The sequence below is a fragment of the Mytilus galloprovincialis genome, chromosome 4 (genome assembly GCF_965363235.1).
Source record: "Mytilus galloprovincialis chromosome 4, xbMytGall1.hap1.1, whole genome shotgun sequence".
Taxonomy (NCBI): domain Eukaryota; kingdom Metazoa; phylum Mollusca; class Bivalvia; order Mytilida; family Mytilidae; genus Mytilus; species Mytilus galloprovincialis.
In genome coordinates this window covers 35,878,744-35,905,265 of record NC_134841.1, presented here as the reverse complement: position 1 = coordinate 35,905,265, position 26,522 = coordinate 35,878,744, and the positions used below count along the sequence as shown (strand labels likewise).

The following is a 26,522-nucleotide window of genomic DNA, read 5'->3' as shown; positions in this document are numbered from 1 at the left end:
TTTCCTACAAAATATATTTTGACCTTAAGATTTGCTTTAACAGAATAAGTACCTTTTGCCTTGTGATTCTCCCATTACATTGCCTTCATCAACTTGGAACAGTTGTATGCTTACAGAAAATGACTGATTACCAACTCAAATATCTATGTCTGCTCTTTGTGTATTTGATTGACATTGTAAATCCTCGTGTGTCCTCTCTTGGCGTTACGGAATTCACTCCAGTCTATTTATTTTTTTTTCAGCTCCGTTGACTTAATACCTACGTATTATTCCTTTTCAACATACAGTGGTCATAACTTATATTGTATATACGCATTTTTTTGGTGGTAAAAAAAGTAACTAAGCCCTACATGCTAAACTGCAATAAAAGAAATTTACGCATATTTTTTAAATATATTTATTAGTTAAAATATGTATGCCTTATTTCAGCACCTGGTGAATATATCCTATATGAATAGCAACAGTCATATAAGTAAATGATAAGAAACACTAGTTGTAAATGCATATAAAACTTGAGCATAAATTCCAAAAACAATATAGGATATTTGAAATTTACGTTTCCAAAATGGCCACAATTCCAGATGGTCACTTAATACTTCAATAGTCCTCAGTTGATATCCTTTGTCTTAAGATATACAAAAGTTTATCAAAATTGGTAAAGTAATATATTTTTCATATTTTTTAAAATATTTTTTATTAATATTTTGGAAATGATTTCAAAATGGCCGCCCAGAGCCGCCATTTTGATTTTCTGAATTGGGTCCATAGCTATAGATGTTAGTTATGACCTCAACTAACACTCTGCCAAATTTTATGCTTTTAAAACAATCTGAGCAAATGTTTCACAAATCGACTGGACTATCTGCAGTTTTATCCATGAAGTGCAATTTTCATATTCGTCCACTGACCCATACTCTTCTTCTGTTTATAAACTATCGAATTCTAACTGTCTATAAAAAAAACCCGTGTGTGATGTTGAGACAGCGCAGCGAACATCCTTATGATGCATTCAAATCATGTATAAAATGACATTATGTTGACAATCACGTGATTCGGTTGTACCAAACACCACTTACTTGCATGTAAATCATAATCAAAACTGTACAACCCGGTTAAATCAGACATGCATCATTTGACAGTACTTTCGAAAATTTCGAGCATAGTTTTACGCTATATTACGTGTAAAGTCATATATGAAACAAAATCTAAATTAATTCAGACATACCAAATAACTTTAGAACAGTAGAGAAAACAACTTGATATTCGGAACAAGTATAGAAGTGAATAAAAAAAAGAATCTTATGTACGTCAGTAAGACAACACGAAACGTAAAAAAATACTTAAGACTATATAGTTGTCAACATATGGTATTCCGACAAAGACCCAAGCCTTAAGAAGCTGAGAACAAATTTAAAAGAGACTATCAAAGATTCACCATCAAAATCCTATTCTCAAAATGACTAAAATGGGATTTGTTCTTTTGAATGTTTTGTGTGCTAAGCTTCAAAGGGCATACAGTAATGGAACATAGTTTGATGATAAAGTCATGACAATAAGATCAAAGCAATCTGATATCAATTCATATCAAACATTATAAACATCAATATGGTAAAAAAAAACATGTGTTCGAAGCGCTTTTCTGGATTTATCTCCATCAAGAACGCTCAAAGCCAAGGATTTATAAGGACCGAAAACGTTGAAGAACTATCAACCCAAAAAAAGACCTAAAAACATAGTCAAATCCAAATACCACTGTCCCAGGTTAGGGGGAGGGTTGGGATCCCACTAACATGTTTAACCCCGCCACATTATTTATGTATGTGCCTGTCCCAAGTCAGGAGCCTGTAATTCAGTAGTTGTCGTTTGTTTATGTGTTACATATTTGTGTTTCGTTCATTTTTTTTACATAAATAAGGCCGTTGGTTTTCTCGTTTGAATTGTTTTACATTGTCTTATCGGGGCCTTTTATAGCTCACTGTGCGGTATGGGCTTTGCTCATTGTTAAGGCCGTACGGTGACCTATAGTTGTTAATGTCTGTGTCATTTTGGTCTTTTGTGGATAGTTGTCTCATTGGCAATCATACCACATCTTCTTTTTTATATGAGGTCAAATTTGCCTGAGGGAGTTTAATTACAAAATTTATGAACAAGCTATATAAGATATTCTGTTATAAATCAAGTTAGTACCGAAGAACTGACTACTGTGCTGATATAACTCAGTGCTGTAAAAAATGAAAACAAAACGTTAAAGGTTTTATGAATCCGAAACGCTTTGTTGGATTTACCTTCATCAGAATGTTAAAACCGTATATTTGAAAGCCAAAATTTACAAGGATCGAAAATGTTGAATAGCCATTAACATAAAAGGACCTAAAAAGTCATAGCCAAATCTACCTTAGGCCATATAAAATAAACACCGCAATTTTTTTCCTGAAACATTTGTTATTATTATACATGTTATACTTTACGTTAAAATGCCATATTTTGATTGGTTAATACGAGGATGTTAATTTACTCTATCACATGGCTGAGCGGGTAATAATTTTTTTGAATGTTACCCTCTCGTCCAAACCAACCACAAATCGATTATTTCAAGAACAATGAATTGAATTTACATCAAGTTTTTAAATACAATGCTTAAGATATACTTTTTGACTCAGATTTTATTATTTGACTGTCAAAATAAAAAAATAAAACATCTTGCTTAACTTTTGTTGTATTTTTCTAATACCCGTAATTTTGTTATGTACGTGAGGTCATGGAAAATACTTTTAAAATGAAATTAATCTGTAAAAGACAATAATGATTGGTTATTCAGTATAATAAATTAAATAACACATAGCTGAGAGGGTGATAGAGCAGATTGGTACCCCTCGAAAAAGCATTGTCAACCTTGACTTCGCCGCGGTTGACAATGTTTTCTCGGGATAACAATCCCGTCGATCACCCTCTCAGCTATGTGTTATTTATAAATTATTATACTTCACGTTGAAATGCCATATTTTGATTGGCTAATACGAGAGTGTCAATTTACTCTATCACATGGCTGAGCGGGTGACATTTTTTTAATGTAACCCTCTCGTCCAGACCAATCAAAAATCGACAATTTAAAGGACAATGAATTGTATTTACATCAAGTAATTGAATAGAAAGCGTAAGTTTTACGTTTTGGCTCAGATTTTATTATCTAACTGTCAAAATGAAAAAATAGAAAATTTGCCTGCGGTTGACAATGTTTTCTCGGGGTACCAATCTGCTCTATCACCTTCTCAGCTATGTGTTATTTATATAATAGCACATTCGATGTTTCTATAAGAGAGTCAGTAAAAAGATCTGTAAACGTAAGTCGTTAGAACAGTGCGATCGATATCTTGCCAATGGAATATACCAAATTTTCAGAAGAATAAAGCAACTAAAGTCAGCAAAATGTATGCATAAATAATTGCCAACGTTTCTGATTATCGCGCGGTTATTTCACTAAGGACTAGAGGTCCACTACTAGCAGTAACTTCATTGTCAATATATCGAATTTACTATAGCGTCTCCTGTTTGTCAAAGTGATTTTCTAAAATAAGCGGCAACAGGAAAGATAGGAGCCAGGCTTTTATAATGCAGGAAGATGTTAAACATGCATGACGATGGGTTGAAGCTATCAAAAGAGTTTAAGGTAATATAAACATGACCAAAGTGCATGGAAAAAAGAAATGGTTGAAATTATCAAGTATTAAATGTTGACGTAATGGCGACACATTCATAAGAGACGATCAAAGGTTTAACTAAGTGGCAATTCCATGTACAACCCTCGATGTTGAGTGTGGGTTTACATACTACCCAGTTCATTGATTTTCTAACAACATTTTTACACATTTTACCTTCAAACTCTTTAATCTGGGTAGATGCAACACTTGAATTTGTGATGAATGTGTCAAATCAATAAACATTCGAATCAGCTAATTTTATTTATACTTTTCGGCATATATCTTTTTATTATTAATGATTTGAGCATTGTAGTATTTTACCCATTTAACCGACATGTTTGATATAGAGGGATTTTCCCATAAATTTAATGTTTACAAATAACAACTTTATTTAATAAATAGTTTCACATGTCATTCGTTGTCCTGTTATTCCGTAAATTGTTGTGATTAATTGGATTTTGCCTGATCAATTTTGTTTTACTTTAAGAAATCACTGTGTTTTGGCAAAGTTATTTCATTTGTTTGAAATGAACTTTTTCTTAACAATTTTTAATTCCGATATATCATTTGAACACAAGGAAGTAATTGGTTTTAAGTCAATCAGATAGCAACGCAAGGACACAACTAATCCAAACAAACATATAAACATACGGTATTCAATATTTTCTCTGGGCACTCTAGCTTCCTCAACCAGTAGATTTTAAAGTTGACCGCCACGAGATAGAGCCAAAAGTCCTGAAAGTGTCGTTACACCAATAATTGTATGCATTAATCAAATTTACTATATGTTCAAATATACAACTTGCCACTCTGAAGATAATAAAAATAGAAGTTTTGGATAAATGAAAAAGACAATATTATAGGTCTACCATCAACACAAAACTCACTAAATGTTGTTTAAACATTTACAGATATAAAATAAATCGCACAACTATCGAACTCCGAGGAATATACAAAACAGAAGTCCCTAATCAATGACAAAATCTAAAGCTCAAACGAATGGATAACAACTGTCATATTCCTTGCTTGGTACGGGCATTTTCTGTTGTAGAAAATGGTGGATTTTACCTTGTTTTATAGCTAGCTAAACCTCTCACTTGTATGACAGCCGTATAAATTCCATTATATTGACAACGATTATTATATATGTGAACAAAACAATCAGATATAATAGTTAAAAATGTCAAAATAGGGACACAATAGTCAACATTGTGTTACAATCTTAATCACTGTGAAAAAAAAAAAAAAAAAAAATAGGCAACAAAGAAACACAAATAAGCAGATAGACAAAACACATAAGCAAAAACTAAAGACAATAACACAATGACGGGATGTACAAGTACCGAGCCACGTCAAATGGATAGCACCAACAATAGAAAAAAAGTTAAAAGTAATATTCAAAAGGAAAAATAAAAGAATTATCATTACTATTAAACGTTATTAAGATGATATATAACGTCAGTACCCAAAATCTATACTTCAAGACCATCCTATATTATTTGTTGAGTTGAATGGATTGATACTTCAACAGACATTCTGTATTTCATTGGTTCCTAAGCGTGAACCCCAACTGACCGACTTGTTCATGTACATGTATGTACACAAAAAGTCATACGAAGCAAAAATCAATGTATGCAAACATTTATCACAGAAAAAATAAAAAATCTTACAAAGTCTTTTGTTATTCATTTTCAGATATGTTGATGATGTTCTGTCACTCACTCAAAAAGCCACAATTGGATGAGCGTCTGCATCTCATATATCCTAGTGAACTTGACATTACGGATACTATCGAAACTAGATCTCGATCTTTCGCTCGAAATTAGCACAGATGGACGACTCCAAATTATAATCTATGACAAACGTGATGATTTCAATTTTCAAATTGTCAACTGCTCATTTCTTAGCAGTAACATATTTTTTTATCCATCTCAAGATATCTTCAACTGAGACGTTTCGCTTGTGCATGTTCAGACTAATATGAATTGTTTTAGCAGGATTGTGCTCCTTACAAAATAACTGATCCCATATTGTTGAGAAAGGACAACTTAAATTGGAACTTATAAGTTTTACATGCAGTCTCTATCACGAATTGGTTGACCGATACGGTGTATCGACGACGACGAGGTTTGTTTTAATTGACCTTGAGAGTATTGCACGGTCAGACCTGACTTCTGTCTTTTGGGGGATTAATGGTATATCTGTGTCCATACCCATAGGTTTATAACCTTTTTTCTGTAGTCTTTTTTCTTAAATACCAGAATAGTCTTCTGATCTGTAACTTAACCGATTCTCTTTACCCAATCTCCAGACGGTTTGTACATATATTGCAGGAAGCGCTAACCCTATCGACACATCCGGGGGTCTCGCTCCTTTTTTAAGTTCATACGATTCCGGCAGTTTTTATTTGTATGGAAGATTTGCATTCTGAATCAATTTATAAGATTTGTGCTTAGGTAAAATACTGTTGCCACCTCAATTCATTTGGTTAGGTAAAATAATGTTGCCTTACTTTATAGACCACCTCGTTCCATTTGCTACGGTAAAATAATGTTGCCTTACTTTATACCCACCTAGTTCCATTTGCTTATGTTATTGCATGCTAGTTATTGATTATTTCATATCATGTGAGAGACAGAACATCAACGTTAATTCTAAGCCTATTCTATTTTACCTATAGGCCTTTTGGAAACTGAGAACAGATGTTTAATATGTTTTAATTCCTTTTTTGTTCTTAATTAGGTTTGGTATATTGATTTAAGATGGATTATGGCTATTTGTGCCTGTGACTGTGTTTTGAAAATATGTGTTTTGTGTAGTTTTATGAAAGTTGACTTGATACAGCGATATTGATATGGTTATCCTAGTACATATACACTTTATGAAATAAAAATCAGATCAAATATACAAATCTTCAATCTTATTATGTTTGATAATTATGTCTATGTTTCGTCATAAACACGGATGTATTTTCTCTTAATGTAGCATTCGCCGATATTACACCAAATAAATAAAAATACAGGCATACCTCTTATGAATGACAGAAATAAAACATAATCTGATAAAAGTCATTTATGGAAAGTTATTTTATACAAAAATAGTTCAAAATCAATTGTAAATGGGAAAATACCTAAAGTTTTATTCGAAGCTTAAAGAAAACTCACTCATTGTCAAATTCTCGATGGTCTATTGTATTTGGTAGTGTGCTCGAATCGAATCATGTGTTGAAGGTTATTAGTCCGTTTCTCGGATATGTCAATCGAAACACTTAAAAAAAGTAGCGGTTTCTCCATCTCTGTGAAGCACTGGATATTTAGGATTAAGAGCAACTTGAAGACTGCGTCCAAGTAGGGTTATGTATATCTTTGGTAGACGTAATGTTATCTTGTGGGCTGGCACTTAAAATGTCAGTCTAACCGAAACGGTTTGTATAAAGAATACAATTTTCATACTGCATTCACATGTTATCCTCCTGCCTATGCATGTAGACTAAGTATTTGATGCTGGGCGTTGAACAGTCACCAATCAACCAATCGTTAATATATGTACAAACAGTCAATGAATGAATATCTTTAAAACAGATTGTTTTTTTTAAGTAAAAGGAAGATTACTCTAATGTCAAAAGAGTTCAATCATCACAAATGATAGTGCTCTTCTACAATTACTACGCCCATATATAGACTACCCAACTCTAAGCACATAAGACTAATAAAAACCAAACTGAAGTTCAAATTGAATACCCACACGACAGTGTCATGTGCTGATTTTAATTACACATTATGATACATAATATCATGTCGACAAAATATAGTCAAGTAATTTATATTATCTTGCTTGATATTATAAAGATGCTTGATTTCTTGATTGACAACATATTTGTTACGTTCGGAGGACGTGTTTTTCAACAGACTGTCGGCATTCCAATGGGAACAAACTGTGCCCCTCTACTTACCGACTTAAAAAATTGTTTCTTTATTATTATGAGGCTGACTTCATGCAGGAACTTCTTAGGAAGAAAGATAAGAAGTTAGCAATATCCTTTAAAACCACTTTTCGCTATATAGATAATGTTCTTTCACTAAATAATTCAAAATTTGGTGACTATGTGGAACGCATCTATCCAATCGAGCTAGAGATAAAGGATACTACAGATACAGTTAAGTCGGCCTCATATCTTGACTTACATCTAGAAATTGACACTAAGGGTCGGTTGAAAACAAAACTTTACGACAAAAGAGATGATTTCAGCTTTCCAATTGTGAACTTTCCATTTCTAAGTAGCAACATTCCAGCAGCACCTGCATACGGGGTATATATCTCCCAATTGATACGATATTCCCGTGCTTTCATTTCTTATCATGATTTTTTTGATAGAGGGTTGCTGCTCACAAGGAAGCTATTAAACCAAGAGTTCCAAATGGTGAAGTTGAAATCATCCCTTCGTAAATTTTACGGACGCCATCACGAGTTGGTTGACCGTTATGGAATAACCGTTTTACAAATGATATCGGACATGTTCCTTACGTCGTAACTACAATCCCCTTCCCTTCCATGAATGTGACCTACCGAATTAGACTATTTACCGTATTTGTTATCACATAAGCAACACGACGGGTTGCACATGTGGAGCAGGATCTGCTTACCCTTCCGGAGCACATGAGATCACCCCTAGTTTTTTGGTGGGGTTCGTGTTGTTTATTCTTTGGTTTTCTATGTTGTGTCGTGTGTGCTGTTGTTTGTTTGTCTTTTTCGTTTTTAGCCATGGCGTTGTCAGTTGTTTTGGATTTATGAGTTTGACTGTCCCTTTGGTATCTTTCGTCCCTCTTTTATAATTACTACTGAAATCAAAACATTTCATATAACATCAAATAAATTCACATAAGCAAGATAAAAAAAATAACTGAGAAACACGTCTAGTCGAGTCGGCCCTGTCATGCTGAATGCTATATCCCACGAAGCGCGGGAATACAAATAACGGTCTATGGGCAGACAACTAGAAGAAATTAATTTCAATCTAATTCAGTTCCTTCAAACGGTTGATATTACATTTTTCTTCTGCCTTCTCATACTTCGCAAAATGTCTTCATAAAATTAACGAAATATTTGATACATGTCGGGACATTGAACTGTATTTCTTTGTGAATTGATTAACCTGTAGATATATCAGTTTATCTTTCAATCCCCTGAGCAAACTTTTTCATAAATAATAGGTACAGATAAACTCTCTTGGAATCCTCTTCTATACGCGAACAGAAGTATGAAAATGACTGTTCATATCATTGTTCATTTCGGCTTTTTCTTCGCGGTCCGCGTTTTAATCGATGTCGAACAGAAATAAACGTCAGCAACAAACCAACACAAACAGCCAAAATAAATCAAGTAGGAAACACGATAACCAATAAGTTTGAAGATGGTTTAAATACATAATTGGGTTTACCAACAAATTCTGTCTTTCCGTCTGACTAAATAATTTCAAATTACGTCTTGTAACGTAAAATATATTTTGAAATTAAAATAGAAACTCCTGATAATGGTGACTCCAACAAGAGATATATACATTGAGTAAATATGTCTCTGCTGCAACCAAGCTTTATTAAAATTTTGTATCAGAAATCTAATTTGAACTATTAGATAAAAAAGACAAAATATTTAATGTTAAAATAGAATTATGTTCGGAACAAATATCGTCCAGATTTGCAAGAGAGGATCACGAAAGTCGTGCTTTTTTTCAAATGATATGTGCATTTAACCTACATATGAAATTGAAACCCAGCAATACATTTGTACAAAACACAAACTACTATAATAACAATTCGTGAATCTAGACAGCTAATAGCATAGACAAAAATAAAGTAACAAAAATACCGATGTCTAAGGGAAATTCAATGTATCTCATCAATGGCAAAATCAAAGGCTCAATCACATCAAACGAATGGATAACAACTGTCTGATTCCTGACTAATTACAGGCGTTTACTTTATGTAGAAAACGGTGGATTATACCTGGTTTTATAGCTAGCTAAATCTCTCACTTGTATGACAGTCGCATACAATTTCATTTTATTGACAACTACAACAATGTAAACTATATCGAAACGTTTTTAATTCAACCATCGATGTTCAAAAACTTGTTCCTAAGATTTTGTACTGTTTTAGGGCATTTACATCATTTATATAGGGTGCTTAGATCAATTTTCCAAAAATCATGTGTTTTGGTTCAAAGGCAAAAATTTTGTGGTCTTCGGACTACCAAATATGCATACATTTGTACTTGTCTTCAGTATTACAGCAAACTATGTACATTGCATTACAAAAGAAGACATATGTTGGGTATCCCAGATTTAAAGACCATATCACATCAAATATATTTACCGTCATCAAGACGTCATGTTACTCTTTTTTCGGCTTGGTAAATATTATCGAAGTTAAAGTATAAAGGAACATTCATTGTCAATGTCCGAAATTCACATGAAAGTGTTCTGTGCAGTTTAAAATATGTGATGTATTTCTTGTCTTCAGCTTGTTAATTTAAGAGTTCATAATGAAGATAATGACCTTTCTTTACAGTCATGTGGCCATAGGTCAAATAAGTTTTCACTCAGCATTTTAAAATTCGAATCATATGTTATAAGGACATACTTGACTTTCCGGCATGTTTGCAGCGTTTATGTCCATAATGATTGTCTGATTAAAATGTGCTATGAAGATATAAAAAAAACTATTAATAATTAGATTGGGGATTTACAATAAGAAAGAACCTTTTTTTAATCAAATATATTTTGCAAAAACCTAAACTAGAAATTTGATGTGGTCTAACTTTTCGCTAGCACATGTTAGTTTGCATAGCACTAGTGTAACTTGTAAAGAATAAAGTTTTGAAATTAAAAAAGAGTTTCATTGAATCAAGAACGTCATGTATACATTTCTTTATCACAACATTGACGGGACACATACTAGTAGCTAGAAGTCTAGGTATTTGGAACCGCATCGGACGTCTTATAATAGCGTGCTGATATCTATACTGCGGGAGGGTATTTGTTGTTCTTATTTGTCAACACTATAATAGTGAGTATTATCCAGAAGACTCCTCGCGAGGTTATCATTTAATTTCGTCTTTCTTCTTGAAACATAGACTAAGTTTACTAGTTTGATTTTAATTTACTGATAAAAAAATCAATATTAATACCAATAAAAACAATATTTAAAGCTCTAATAACAGTGTTGAATTGGTAACCTTTTCGAAAAAGTTTATTTTAAGGATCGATAAATTCACCCAGATCGTTACTAAATTTCCAGGCTTAGAAAAACAACATCGCCGGCATGCTGTTCTTGTCTATAATATTCTTGCATATTCATTAGCTATGTAGGCGTGTCATAAATTGTATCATACGCGATCACTGACCAGCCAGTACACACTGCTGTAATGATTTCATTTACCAGTTTATTAAAAAGATATAATAAACATAACATATATTATTGTTCTAAAACACAAGTAAAAGTAATATCATAATACGACAGGGTTAACGTAATACTTGCTGTTATACATAATAAATGATAACATATCATGTAAATAATAGTTTCAAATTTTTTTCTATCAATATTAACATGATTAACTTTCAGAAATTCTTGTCGCTAAAATTGTTTTCTTTTGCATATTCTTTTAATATTTATTTGGAATAAGTAATTTTAATAAAAAAAAAATATGTTATCTTGTCGCTTCTTGTCGCTAAAATTTATCTTCTTCTCGCTTCTTGACGCTTATTGTCGCTAAAACTCTTCTTGTCGCTAATTAGTGAGACCGGAAAGGGGCGAACATGAATAGGGGCGAACGTGATTTGATTGAACAGGACCCCGTTTCGGCATTTGTTCCCTTTTCTTAGAAAGGATTTTACCTCTCTTCGTGGCTTGACAAACCATGGCTTTAACTGAACTAAACATTTGTTGGTCATTTTTTTATTATTTGAGAAATTTGTTAGTTTTTTGGTTGCAAGAAATTACACTCGAGTTATCTACCTTACAGATTCTCCCAACCGGAAGTGGTTGTTCTTCGTGTGAAAAATGGCAGCGTTCAGTTGGTCAGCATTTATCTTTGTATATTTAATTAATTTCGTGCAAGTTCTAGGAGAATGGAACACAGAAGATTACCTTAAGCGAGAACACACCCTTGTGAAACCGTATCAAGGTGAGATAGTGCTCTTGACATGCATGGTTTACGCATGGGTTTGCTGCGTCAAATGTGCCCTCAAAGAATTTTCGTCTGCATGTTCTCTGGTTTTCCTTTGTTGTAACTCTTCACTTGATCCAATAAATTTTGGGATTATCTATCAGATTTTTACAATGAGGCCTTAAACTGATAGGACCTTCCATCTAAATGATGTAAATAATTTCTAGAAACAAATTTTCAGGAAATGACTCTTAATCATTAAGGTTCATCATAACAAACGGACAAATATGGCTGTATTTACATGCCAAAAATTACTCTGAGTACAGACTTACCTGTAAAGTTGGAAAAGTTTTAATGCCTAGCATCCACTAGATATGCAAAAGTTAAATCCATTTTGTGTTTCAGAAAGATAAAATCTCTTTTGGATTATGATGGGCATTTTTTTTCCTTTATGCAAAAGGTGTGAAAATTGACTAAGTTGTGGAACAACTATGAGATGCTCCCTCAGGTAAAAAACCGGTTTGTATTGTTTTCATTGTCCTTAATTGACCATAGACACCAGGTATCTTTACATCTATAGGTGAGTTAAAGAGTTTATCTGAGTCAGTGAGTGGACAGTATCAAAGTAATGCAGGTGTTTGTTTATTTTTGCACCTTCTGAAGAAAGGAAAAAAAATGCCCAGCAAAAACCAAGAAAGATTTTATCTTTCTTAAACACAAAATGCATTTAACTTTTATATATCTAGTGGATGCTAGGCATTAAAACTTTTCAAACAGCACCGGTAAGTCTGTACACAGAGTAGTTTTTGAGGTAAAAATACGGCCATATTTGTCCATTTGTTATGATGAACCTTAATGAGTTGATGTCATGATCAGATGAGGAGGAAGTTGACGCCAAACTGCTATATTATATTTATATTTGCAAGAACTGAAGATTTTTTATGAAGGTCATAAGGTTTTGGCAAATTTAATAAGTTTTTTCTTAGTTAGTTTATGAATAACCACAGTAGGTAATTTTGTTTGTATTGCAAATCCATTCATTTTGCTCACAGACATGTAATTTACAGAATTACAATACAGACCAGCATCGTAGTTCCTTTCAACAGGAACATATATTGACAGGACCCAATACTACTTAATTGTTATTTTGTAGCCAATTTCATAGTTGGGTCATCTATACTATTAAACGAGAAGACCTCATTTTGTGTGTCGCTTCTCTTCTTTCCACAATAAATTAATCAACACGCCTCTGTGTCCTATAGGTACAGTGCATAGTTGCATTTGTCATCCATTCATATGATTATTCAGATTGAGTTATTTTGGGAGAAAAACGAGAAAAAAGGCATCCGGATATTGTCCCGTCATTGGACGAAATTTTAAGTCAGATTAGACTTCCGGTTTGCGTTTTTTTTGTATACTTTGAACATACACATACTACAAATAAAGTGTATTTTCAGAATTTTATCTGCTATCATTTTCAAGTTTACTATCCACGGCGGTCACAGAGTCTATTAAATAGAGGGGTCTGTATACTATATCAATGACCACCATGGATCGATTAGTAAACTTAGAATTGAAAGTAAATACACTTTATTTATATAGTAATGAATGTTCATAATATACAGATAAGCGCTTAAATTATTCATGTGAACTTTTGATACCTTTTCTGAAATTCTCCAATCATTAAATCTTTTACAAAATTCATTGATTACAAAAAAAAAAATTAACAACTATAGGTCACCGTACGGCCTTCAAAAACGAGCAAAGCCCATACCGCATACTCAGCTTTAAAAGGCCCCGAAATGACAATGTAAAACAATTCAAACGAGAAAACTAGCGGCCTTATTTATGTACAAAAAAAATAAAGAAAAACAAATATGTAACACACAAACAAACGACAACCACTGAATTACAGGCTCCTTACTTAAATGTTCATAACATACTTAATGTATGTTTATATTAAAATTGATAGAAAACCAAAAATTGGGAACTTTGGAAATAAAGGTGGAGGGATAAAAAAAATTCCTGTCCCAAATAACCTATGACTTATGATACTTTTGCTGAAATTCTCCAGTCATTCAGTATTTTACAAAATTCTTCTAACAACACTTTACATACTTTAAACTACGCTCTGAATGCCCATGATTTCGCGGGTGTGTTCTTTTTGGCATTAAAATTAGAAAGATCATATCATATCATAGAGAACATATTTACTAAGTTTCGAGTTGGTTGGACTTCAACTTCATCAAAAACTACCTCGACAAAAACTTTAACCTGAAGCGGGACAGACAGACGAACGAACGAATGGACGAACAGACTAGAAAACATAATTTCCATAAATGGGGCATACAAATTTATTGTTGAAAGTGAAAGTAGTGATTTGGCCGAAATGAAAGTAGGGTAGAGATTATAGGGAGGCAGGACATATTCGGGACGTCGGGATCGGGTGTTTTTAAGGTTGGGATTTTGGGATTGATCTTTACGGGATGCGGGAATATATATATATTTTTTAATTCGTGATATCGGGATATGAATTTCGTTAAAATACGCACCTCAGGATTTCATGTTTTTAAGCCGGGATTTCGGGATCAGGACCCCTCAGACCACCCCTCAAATGAGCCTTAGTCATTTATATGAGATTCAAATCCTACCATTGGCATGTTAGTAGGGCTCTCAAAAGGAAAGGCACTGATGGATTGTCCTAGAAGCACATTTTATTAGAATAATAATGGTCTATAAGAAGTTTCATTTAGTTCATGTTTAAAGCGGTGCAAATTTTAAATTTAATTTGACTTTACCAAAAATGCATTGTATCAAAGGGGAAGAATAATTGTGGTATAAGGCCAGAAACACGAAAAAATTATAATTGAATTTAAAAGAACGGACTTTGGAAAAAAGGAAAGAACTTTTGATACTTTATAGGAAATTATCCAGTCATAATATCTTTTACAAAAATTCATCCTACAACAGTTTAGAAGCTGTATATTCCTGCGATTTCGCGGGTGTGTTCTAGTGGTAATAAAGCTACAACAGCATGAATAGCGAACTCGCTATTATCCTAATAATTTCTAATAAAATGTCATTGAAACCAAGTTTTCAAATTGATGCCAGTTTATTGAACTTGTAATCTGTCACTTAAAAATTGTTATAATCACATTAATTTCATCACTATGATCACAGAAGGGTATACTTACAGAATGCAAAACCAACTGATAAAAAAATTTGTGAAAGTTCCGGGGAACCCAGTGTCTCGCATGACTTTTGCTGGTAATCACGTCTCAACAAAAAGGAGGGGAAAAAATTAATAATATTCCTCTCAATACTATCTTTTGATTGAAAGAAACTTCTGTCCAAGTTTGGTACAAGTCCAGGATACACGTACATTTAGTTTATGAATCTAATAAATGTTTAATAACTTTAACTGCAGACTGTATGTAATGTTAACTGGAAAAAAATAAATACGAAAAAAAAGGGATTTTTTTTTTACAAAATTTACTTCTTGACACTATCCTATGATCCTAGACAAGCTTCTGTCCAAGATTGGTAGAAATAAAGGATAGTTTAAGAAAGTTATTAAAATTTCAAAAACTTCACCACAGAATGATTATTTGTGGAAACACCACCACCGCAGATGGAATAAAGGATTGCTATGTCTCACTTTTTCGACAAAAGTCAAAGGCTTGACAAAAATGGTGCCAACGGCATTCCCAAACCATTACAAAAGACTTCCCATCAAATAAACTACACATATTTGGTCATTTTACATGACAAAATATAACTTTTTATAATAACACTTGTATTTATTTACAATTAGATTTATGTGGTTTCAGTCAGACACTACCTAAATCTATAAATCTTGAGAAGTCATGTTTCAGTCCAAGATTTGTTATCAATTTTAAACTGAAAAATTTATCAGATTCATTTCCTATTTAGGTACAATGTATACTGTTTCCAGCTTTCAAAATTTTGAACCTCCTGATATTAGTATCTTCAAACAAGGGATCATTTCAATTTGTCAACCACTACTCACATGAATTTATTTCTATCATGTCTATTAACCAAAATGAACTCAATTTAGAGATTTTTAAACCAACTATATATACATGTATATAAAACTATAAGGGATCAATTGAATGAGTATTATTGAAATACTGGTAAAGAATAAAATATTTTTATTTTGAAAATTGGAAGGCCCATGATAAAGAGCATAAATATCAGTCGGACTAAAAACTTGTACAGAATGTTTATTACCAGTTTAATCTATTTTACCACAAAACACAGATAAAGTTAGTATTTTGGTGGTGTCACTTTTACTGTTCTAGAGTTATTCCCCTTTACAAAAGGAAAAATTGCCGAATTTTTTGTTTCCATTCTCTAACTTTAGTGTCTCAACCAAACATTATGAATCTTATACACAATGCCCAAGAGCTTATGTGAGTATGTTTAAACCATGCTTACTTTTCTTAATGCTATTTTTTTTGCAGGATCTGGTGCTTCTATGCCATTATGGGACTTTGTTGGTAGTACATTGGTAACTAATAATTATGTTAGACTTACATCAGATCACCAGAGTAGACAGGGAGGAATATGGAATACACAGGTAGGATATACAACTTCAATAACTACAATAAGAGTTTATGAATACACTGGTTAGGAATAATCATACACATGATTACGTGTCACCATTATTTATCAAAGATGCTAAACATTGCTAAAGAGTTAATATCATATTGTGGCTGATTGGCTTATTTCATGGATATTCTGTCCAATTTCCTGTTTGAATGAAGGGGATGTGAAGTATATATCAATGAGAAAACAAACAAAACAACACAAGAAATCCCCAAACATCTATATCATATAAAAGTACATGTATCAAGTTTGTATCGAGTTATAAATTTCCCTTAGATCCAATAAAGTTGTGTATAAAACATGCATAATAGATACAGTAGCCTTGTGTACCAAATGTATAGTTGTGTATAAATCTATCATGCATAATAGATACAGTAGCCTTGTGTACTAAATGTATATATTTAATTGTTTGATTGATGTTTGCTTTACACTTCATCAGTGAAAACAGGTATATTGTGAGGTACTAAATGTATGCCTTGTACAACTGTTGAACAGACCGTAGATATATGAAGATGTGGTATGAGTGCTAATGAGAAAACTTTCAATCCAAATCACAATTAGTTAAAGTAAACCATTAAAGATTATAGATCAAAGAATTGTCTTTAACATGTAGCCATGTCTCACACCAAACAGCAAGCTATTAAGGGCCCCTAAAATTACAGGTGTAAAATCATTCAAACAGGAAAATCAATGGTGTAATCTATATATAAAAAAAAACACACTTATGAACCAAATTAACAAATGACAACCACTTAACATCAGGTTCCTGACTCAGGACTAGTGCAAACAAATGCAGCAGGTTTTAAAGTTTTAATAAGAAACCAACCTTCACCCTTACCTGAAACAATAGTGAAACATCACAACATAGAAAGACACACTAAAAAATATCCATTGAAATGACTTAACTCAATCAAACTACATATTAACACAAACAAGTGAACAGACACTGAAAAAATAAATTGGATCTTTGACACAATGTAAATACAAAATCAATAAAACAAAATAAGAGGTGAGATGTTAAACAATATCAGAAAGTCTAGTGCAATTGTTCATGTTCATAAATCATCAAAATTTAACTATTACAAATGTACTGTCATTTATTATTTCAGCCATGTCATATAAAAAATTGGGAATTGCATGTACAGTTCAAAGTTCATGGTTCAGGAAAAAACTTATTTGGGGATGGATTTGCAATATGGTATACAAGAGACAGAAACCAACTAGGTAATATTATCTAAAACATCATATTCTGGTACACCCCAAAAAATAGTGTTAAATGAAAAAAAATAAGAAAATATAATGTAAAAGAAAATCAAAAAACTTAATTTAAATGATCTGTTGTTCCTTGTAAATTTGAAAAATATATTTCCGGAATACTTCCATTTTGTATAATGACTAAGACATAAATACCTTATTTTTGCCGTCACTCATAGAGGTCAAAATTCGTATGTTTCATGGATTTCTCTCTTTATTTAAAAACAAGTATGACAAGTCAGTAATTTTCAGCAAAAAAAATTTCAATCTTTATCAAAATGTTGAAATTGCTGACTTCTTCAAATTACCAAAATTGGTTAACTTCAACATCTTCAAGACTCATGTACAATAATAAAGAGAAGATGTATGTGTGTTTTTTTACTCAATCCATTTAATCATGCCTCAATATTTGTGTTTTTTATTTTACAGGCCCAGTATTTGGAAATAGAGATTTTTACACTGGATTGGCTATTTACCTAGACACATATGCCAATCAAAATGGACCACATAATGTAAGAATATTTTATTATGTGACAACTCTTTTACAATGAACTATAATGCTTCTTGAGATAAAAATAAATAGATAGTAATTTTGGTAATAAGTTAGGTGATGTAAGCTATTTGCATTTACACGAAAATAGTGATAAATTATCAGATCTGTCTTAATTTGTGCCATTTGGTAAACACAGATACATGCACCCTGTATAAAAGGAAGAAACATATTCAAGATGCCAATTTTGAAGTCTCAGCTTTATAGTGTCTGTGAAGCATAAAGTTATAAGACTTAAAAGATAAGTACAACAATGTAGCTAAGTTTGTTGTTAGGTTTCATACTTTAATATACATTGTATGAAGGTAAATATTTTCCCTATTCTAAATTATTCTTTTCAGCATGAGCATCCCTACATATCGGCGATGGTTAACAATGGAACTTTACATTATGATCATGACAGAGATGGAACACATACAATGGTGTCAGGATGTGAAGCTAAATTTAGAAATAAAGATTATGATACATTTATTGCAATCAGATACCAAGATAATGAACTTAAGGTCAGTGTTTGATTTATACAGGATTTAAGATTTTAGAAGTAAAAAAAAGGAATATCACTTAAACTCAAATCTATATAACTAATCTTCTATGCATGATGTGGAGTTTGAAGGCTTGTCAGAATTACTGATAAAAACCATTGTAAGATCAGTTGGAGGTTGATTTGAGGAGGTTAAAGAATTACAAACTTTATGATAGTTCCTGAATGTTTGTGAATATACATGTACTGGAAATTTACCCCAACTGAAAGGCAATACATTTTTTTTGAATTCTTGTCTTTGATATTTATGTCATGTGTAAACATTTTTATTTTGATAAAACAGTTTAAAGCAACATAATCATGATATTGTGTATTTGCCTCTGATTTATTACACACTTTAATTTAATTAGTTTTATAAATAATTCTGTATTTTCAGGTTTCATTAGACGTTGATGGTAAAAATGCTTGGAAAGAATGTTTTTCTGTTCATGGTGTTAAATTACCCTTAGGTTACTTCTTTGGTGCCACAGCAGCTACAGGTGAACTAGCAGGTAAGATTCTCACCTGTATATGTATGCAGGTCACATGTAAGAGTTTGAATGTAAAGTGGCAGCTGAGCTTCCAATGAATTAATATGTACAATGTCTCTTGTACAAGTATAAATGTTTGTTTATTTCAACAATTTATTACATGTCACTAGCTATCAATTTTTGAACTAAGATTGCCATTTTGATATAACAGCTTTTAAAGACTTTACAGTCTAAAGTCCATTCATTCTTTCAGTTTATTTTCTGACTAATTCTGTGAGATAAATTTAATGTTGTTTATATAAGATGGTTGCAGTCAAATAAGATCTGTTTAGTCTATGTTCAGGTCCTTCAGTTGTGTTTATTGACTTATACCAACATATAGATTGTATGAAAAGGTACTGATCGGTACTTGATTAACTGTAAGCAAAAGTCTAGGCAGTAATGTACTCATTTTCTCTTTACATTCATACATATACAATCTAAACAGAGAGTTGACAATCATACATGTACAATCTAAATTGAGAGTTGACAATCATACATGTACAATCTAAATGGAGAGTTGACAATCCTACAGATACAATCTAAACAGAGAGTTGACAATCATACATATACAATCTAAACAGAGAGTTGACAATCATACTTATACAAACTAAACAGAGAGTTGACAATCATACATATACAATCTAAACAGAGAGTTGACAATCATACATATACAATCTAAACAGAGACAATTTAAAGCTATCAGGCAGGTAAAAGTTACAGGTAATAGACTTTATTAAAGTCAATTGTTTTACTACTTCTCTAAGATTCATTATATTCATTTGATAATATGATATACTTGGAATAAATTTCTGTTGGTTTTATGATTGATTATGAATTTTTTCTATCATTTTAAAAAATGGTAATTTTCTGTTGATGAGGATGACATTTACTATAGTATGAATGAACTACATGTACATGAATACTATTTTGATTGTAGATAATCATGATATTATATCAATGAAGGTTTACCAGCTAGATACAAATGCACCAGCTGTAAGTTTTATGATTATAATGAGAGATGATATAATCAATAAAATGTTCATTATAATGTATATACATTATCTGATTTTTATTTTGTGTTTAGATGGGGGGGGGGGATAAAAGTTTGTTGTTGAAAATCACACTAAACATTTTATCTGTCATCCATATTTTGTCTTAAGTATCAATTATGTTAGTTATCTCTAATTCAATATATTTTGTTTGTATGTTTAATATTAAGTTAAAGGTCATCTTACATGTCTAAGCAACAACAAAAAACAAAAATAAGAGCAATGAAATATTTCAATTGATTTGTTCTGTTGATGATGGTCAAGAAGGTTCACACTTAAATTATGTGACCTTGACATTCAATTGATATATGGAAGGATAATTTATAAAAAAAAAATGTTATAAGGTTTGGATATGAGCAATTACAAATAATTTATGAGTGCTATTTTGTTAGATGATGCATCAATTAAGAGATAAAGATCTTAATTTTGTGACCTTGACCTTCAATTATGTATGAATTACATTGCTTAAGTTTTGTATAGGTTACCGTGTGAGCAACTGCAAATCATAGAAATTACATGTTATGTTAAATAGAAAATGTCAACAATAGAATTAGGTCACCTTGACCTTGATTAATGGCTTAAGTAAAGCAATTAGCAAGGGGATTAGATGACGTAAACAATACTCAATGTTTATTGTGATAACAACCAGAGAAGTAGGAATGACTTGCCAAGGGAATGATAAAGTAAATACTGCTTCAATTAGTAGGTCATCCTGTATGAAATGCAAACTTGACCTGAAACTTATTAAACACTAGTGAACCAAAATACAACTCACTTTATAGTACAGATTTGTAAAAAAAAAAACTAGACAAGTATAATTTATATGAAATAAGTGCAGTAATTGAGTTATAAGTTGGTTATCACGAGAAAGAAAAAAAAAAGAATATTACATTTCACATTTAAAACATCAGCTCTTTGTCTATGCATGCTATAGTGATGTTGAAAAAAAAATCTGGAAAGCTGCTGTAAATCAGATTAATATAAGGATGAATGCTCTATCCACTGATTTGGGGAGAGTGTCATTACAAATTGACTTATTATGTGTACATAAATTAATTAAAAGTGAAACATTTTTTTCTTTGAAGTTAAGATTAGTTTATATTCTGATTTAATCAATTTTATATGTATTATTTTAGAAATATGAACCAGCTGCATATTCAGGATTACCTTCTGCAGATAACATGGAGGCTCCTAGAGGTAAGTATTAATATATATTTTTACAAAAATCTCAACAGTTTGGAGGGGTTATAATCATTTCATTGAAGTAGATTTATAGATTATCGTTAGTCATCTCAACGGGATTGATTTTCTTGCTTGATCCAATATGGGGAAAGTGAGAAATATAATCTAGCTGAGATGACCAATGACAATCTGTTTATTGCTATTTTACATATAAAGACATTGTTAATTTCATTGACAGCAGCACATGCACCCTTAGTTTCTAGCTATAATTTTTCATATCACTTTACTGTGCTGAAAAAGGATTTTCGTAATATACCTATAAAATTAGTTAACTCTATAAACAGGAAAGGATCATACTGCTGTTTGATAATTTAGTTATTGGTTGGAATGTTAGAAGAACCAATTTAAACTGATAATCTGAAATTTGTATCCTTAATCACTGAGTGGATCTTGTACTGAAATCACATTGTGTATTCATAACTTTCGTTAATCAATACATGTAACTTGGCTTCAGTATTTTAAGATATTTAATATTTGGACTTGCACTCAAAACGCTCAATTATGTTGAGTGTACATGTAAGTGAATTCAGACCTGCTGGGCAATTACTAGTTGTTTGAAGATACCTTGAACTTTTGTTTCCATTTAATTTTTGAGAGAATGTGAGTATACTATATATGATTGAAATTGTCCTCACTGATTTTTCATTGATGTATAGTTTGTCCTGTATTGAAATACATGTGGTTTGCAAAACATAAAAAAAATATTGAAAAACATTACGGGAAAAAAACTTCAGGTAAGCAACATTTTGAATAACTAATACAAAATCTGCTGTTTCTTTTTTCAGAGCATATATCAGATGAAAAAAGAGGAGCAGGTTTATCAGGGTGGAAACTATTAGCAGTGATCATTTTAGCAATCATTGGATTGGGTGTTTGTGCTATAGTAGGATTTATCATATTTAATAAAAATCAAGATTATTCTAGAAAACGATTTTACTGATATCATTGTACTTCTACAGCTGTCAATAATCAGACTATGTAAATTATTTACTATATTCCTCAGGGCTATTCCTTTAAGTTTAATGACAATTAAAGCTTCATAGTTTCAGAAATTATTTTCAAATTTGGCATATATATACATGTATATGTGTATTTAATTTATTAGATTTGGCATATTTTATATACATGTTTACAAATGAAAAGTTTCTCACTATCTCTTGGAATAGTCCTGACTGGAATCATTTGTTTTGTGCTCAATCTGAATGTTTCTTGTTGCATTCATTATTATCATCGTGGATTGATAATATTAGCACAAGATTTTGTAATTGTAAAAAATGCAAGTCATAATATTTTGGTTTCCCTTAAAATTTGGAAAACCATTACATTTTTGAAATCCAGTTCAAATTATATAAGAAAACTAACCAAACTTAAGGTGGGAAATACATTCATTGATTAAATTCTACAAGTTGTGAAATAGGTCATGATAAGGTTGATAATTATATTATTTATATAGAATTGAAATTGTACATTATGTGGAAATTATTAAAAAATTAAAAATACTTGGGTAGCAGAATATGGATAAAATATGAGATATGAGACAATTTATGATAACTTCCCTTAAACTATTCAAAAGATCAAATTTAGGGGGGGGGGGGCACTTAAGGTAAATCAAATGTTTGTGTAATATTGTGGCCGTGCACAAATAATGTTGCATTTTAAAAGAAAATCTTGATGTGAAAGATCATTCATAGAGCTTCTGAGTAGCTTCTCAATTCAATAAAATAGCTTTTAGCAGATATATTATATACCTTACTTTCACATAGGACTTCATGTTTTTAACCTAATTGTTTTATTTGTATGTAGAAAAAATAAAAGGTTATTTTTTGCTTGAGTTGGGTAATACTTCAATTCTGAGAACCAGACTTTATATACTGTGAATTTATTTATTTTCATTGGTACCAATTTTTGGATAATTGTAAACTTACATGTTTTCGTGGATATTTTAATTTCATTGTTTTGCAGAAGTCTGCATAAAAGTCTATTTGAAATTTGTTATCCATTGAACATTTAATTTAATTGTTAACCCATATCCACAAAATAAACAACAATTGGTATCCAATGAATAATAATGAATCCACTGTGATTAGTTACAGTATATCAAATGTTTATATAATTAATATATTGTGACATGCTTATATGGATAACTCTCTTGTATAAAGTTTGGGTTATTCACTTCCTTTCAATTGAAGTGTTTAGGGTCTGCCTACAAACTCAAACATGTGTGTTTTATTTAAGATATCAGAAAATTGTTTTACAAATATTTGGTGCTGAATGATTATCATCTCTGTTAACAATATTTTGAATTGTTTGTTACAGTATCATTATGTCCTACCTATATAGATAAGTGTTAATAGTTCTAAAAGTCCTTGTTACTTTAGTCTTATTGTAAGTGTAGTTTTTTTACATATGGTAATATATTACAGTTGGTTCAACATTTTAATTTGGTGGTTTACAGATTTTTTATGTGAAACATTTGGGTGGGTTGATTTTTTGGTTGATAAAAAATGTAAAAAGTATCTTAAATGACAAAAATTTGTATAGAATGTTTGTGTTTTCAAGCTTTTATTATGATATCTGTACTCTTCTCTTTTGCATGTTCTGACGTTTTCCTTGACTTTTAGTTGAATAATGACTGAAAAAATGTACATATAGCTTTTAATAAATTTGCACATCAAACAGGAAAGCATGTGTACAAAATTTGAAATACATTGCACTATAACAATCCTACCACCTGTGAAGTGGAATTGTTTTATGTATAAACAGCAGTAATGTAGCAGAGGGGTTATTAAGTTCTACCCTTGTCCTGCTGTATGTTCTTCAGTATGCCCAGAGATTAGTTTCCTTTCTTATTTATATTTTAGAGATAATGAATTAAGTAGTGTAGGCAAGAATAGCAAAATCTTGAAATTTTAAAGAAAAGTCTTTTCTGAAAATTGAAATATTGGGTTAGCTGATCTGTAAACCATCAAATTATAAAAGCCTTGCCTAAATTAGAAAAAAAGAATCCAAAGGTGATTGGACAACCATTAACTTAAAACCGTGTTGTTATTGTAACCTTATGTTGTTCATTGTGATTTTATATTTAATGGTTGGTTTGAATGATTTTAATGTTGGGGTTTTTGATTCCCTTACCTTCAAACATTTATTGTTTAGGTTATTTGTATCACTGGGTTGCTGTCATATTGACATATATGACACATGTTGTTTTATTCATAGTTATACATAGTTCTGTTGTAAAGAAGCTTCATCTGCGCTAGCCAAGGGTTACGATTCACCCCGTTCTCTCCACCTTTGGCGGATTGAGATAAAATTTCGCAGACCTAAGGTAAGAATTTTTATTGGTTGCAGTCCAACCTCGCTGCATCCAATCAAAAAGCGCCTATAACATGATCATGTGTAAATGTAGAAAGTGTTTGTAAACAATTGCCACATGTTTATTGAGCAACATGTCTTCATACCCCTAAACATACAGCTTCATTTTGTGACAACTTGAATGTTTTTAATAAACTTATAGAAGTTCATGCGTATGTTTCATGCACAAATGCATGAATGTTGACATATATTTTCGTTTCCGGCTTTACCAAGTGTGTAGAATCTAGACACTACCGTGTTTTTACCTCCTAATTGAAGAGTTCAAGTGCTACCATTGGTCAAGAATAATGTATTCGGAATGGGTGTGACTTTAATCTTCTAATAGATGACGCAACATTGTTTTCACAAATGTTGGCTTAATCTGCCAAGGGTGGAGAGAACGAGAGTGGATTGTAACCCTTGGCTAGCGAAGATGAGAAGCTTAAGTTGGAGTCCTGTTCTATTTTTAAAATGCAAGTTAAAAAATAATTTAAGTGTTTTTGTATTAATCTTATTTAAAAAATATGCTAAAGTATAACTTGTGCTTTTTTCATTGCTCAAAATCTACTATTTCCTTATTCATTCAAAAGTAAATTTCTAATAGAAGACAAGTTTTCCTTGCTGATATATTTGAACTTAACTTCTTAAACAAAAAGAAGAAAATTTTGAGTCTACCAGAGTTGAGATTGTAAATTAGTACAAACCTTACAAGTTATAAATTGTTATACTGTGTTACTGCTGTAGTATATATTGGGCATGCCTGTGACAGTCTTCACAAAGGTGAAGGATATCAGCACTATTCCAGAACTGGACAAATGGACAAGTATTAAGCTTGTCCTGCCATTGCATGAACTAAGATTATTTTGCCATATATATTATTGCTTCTTCACTGAAATCATTTGATGTTAAAGATTAAAAGTTATTGTTTTGTTACATCATTAGGACAACTGGTGCAAAATTAAGGTCCATCTCAGTAAAAAAACTCCCTGAATGCAAAATTGATATACACAAATTACTTGTATAATTTGCCATATTTGTTTATTTTCTTGTTTTCATTATTTTATTATTAAGGAACTTGACTGAGCACAGTTTACTTTTAACAGTATCTTTACAAGATTTTGCATTGTGTATACCATATACCTCTCCCAAGTCAGACTTGCATAGTGACATATGAGAAGTATTCACTTTTTGAGACTTGAGTGTATAATTGTTAATTTTTGTATCATTGATAGCTGCTCATTTTATTGAAGATGATTTGATTTTTTTTTTATTTATCAGCTTACATGTGTATGATTTGTTTGCCATTTGAATGACTGTATACATATATACACTCAAACACGCACACATATAGTTTAAAGGACATATTTTAATAAATTTTAATTTGATTATGTTTATTACTAACACATTATATGATAGTATCATTAACCTTATGATATAAAACAATATTAAGGCTTCTAGATGGAGAAATATCAGATAGACTGACGCACAACATATTCACAAATTCTATGTAGAAGATCATGTGATGTTTTGGTG

General features: G+C 31.5%; 1 protein-coding gene across 1 annotated transcript; it reads left to right on the top strand.

The window, feature by feature from the left end:
- Nucleotides 1-11,719: 11,719 nt before the first annotated feature.
- Nucleotides 11,720-23,169, top strand: LOC143072007 (vesicular integral-membrane protein VIP36-like). The gene is made up of 9 exons (XM_076246753.1): nucleotides 11,720-11,879; nucleotides 16,346-16,461; nucleotides 17,600-17,714; nucleotides 18,174-18,256; nucleotides 18,636-18,797; nucleotides 19,212-19,326; nucleotides 20,285-20,340; nucleotides 21,533-21,593; nucleotides 22,424-23,169. Exons 1-9 carry the CDS (start codon nucleotides 11,756-11,758, stop codon nucleotides 22,576-22,578), a joined length of 987 nt encoding a protein of 328 aa, XP_076102868.1. The 5' UTR covers nucleotides 11,720-11,755; the 3' UTR covers nucleotides 22,579-23,169.
- Nucleotides 23,170-26,522: the final 3,353 nt, after the last annotated feature.

Bases quoted from the DNA above. Each gene is read 5' to 3' on its own strand.
- LOC143072007 (XM_076246753.1), top strand. From the start codon at position 11,756: ATGGCAGCGTTCAGTTGGTCAGCATTTATCTTTGTATATTTAATTAAT. The intron at 17,715-18,173 runs GTAATATTATCT...TTTATTTTACAG, and splicing joins AAGAGACAGAAACCAACTAG to GCCCAGTATTTGGAAATAGA. The intron at 18,257-18,635 runs GTAAGAATATTT...TATTCTTTTCAG, and splicing joins ATCAAAATGGACCACATAAT to CATGAGCATCCCTACATATC.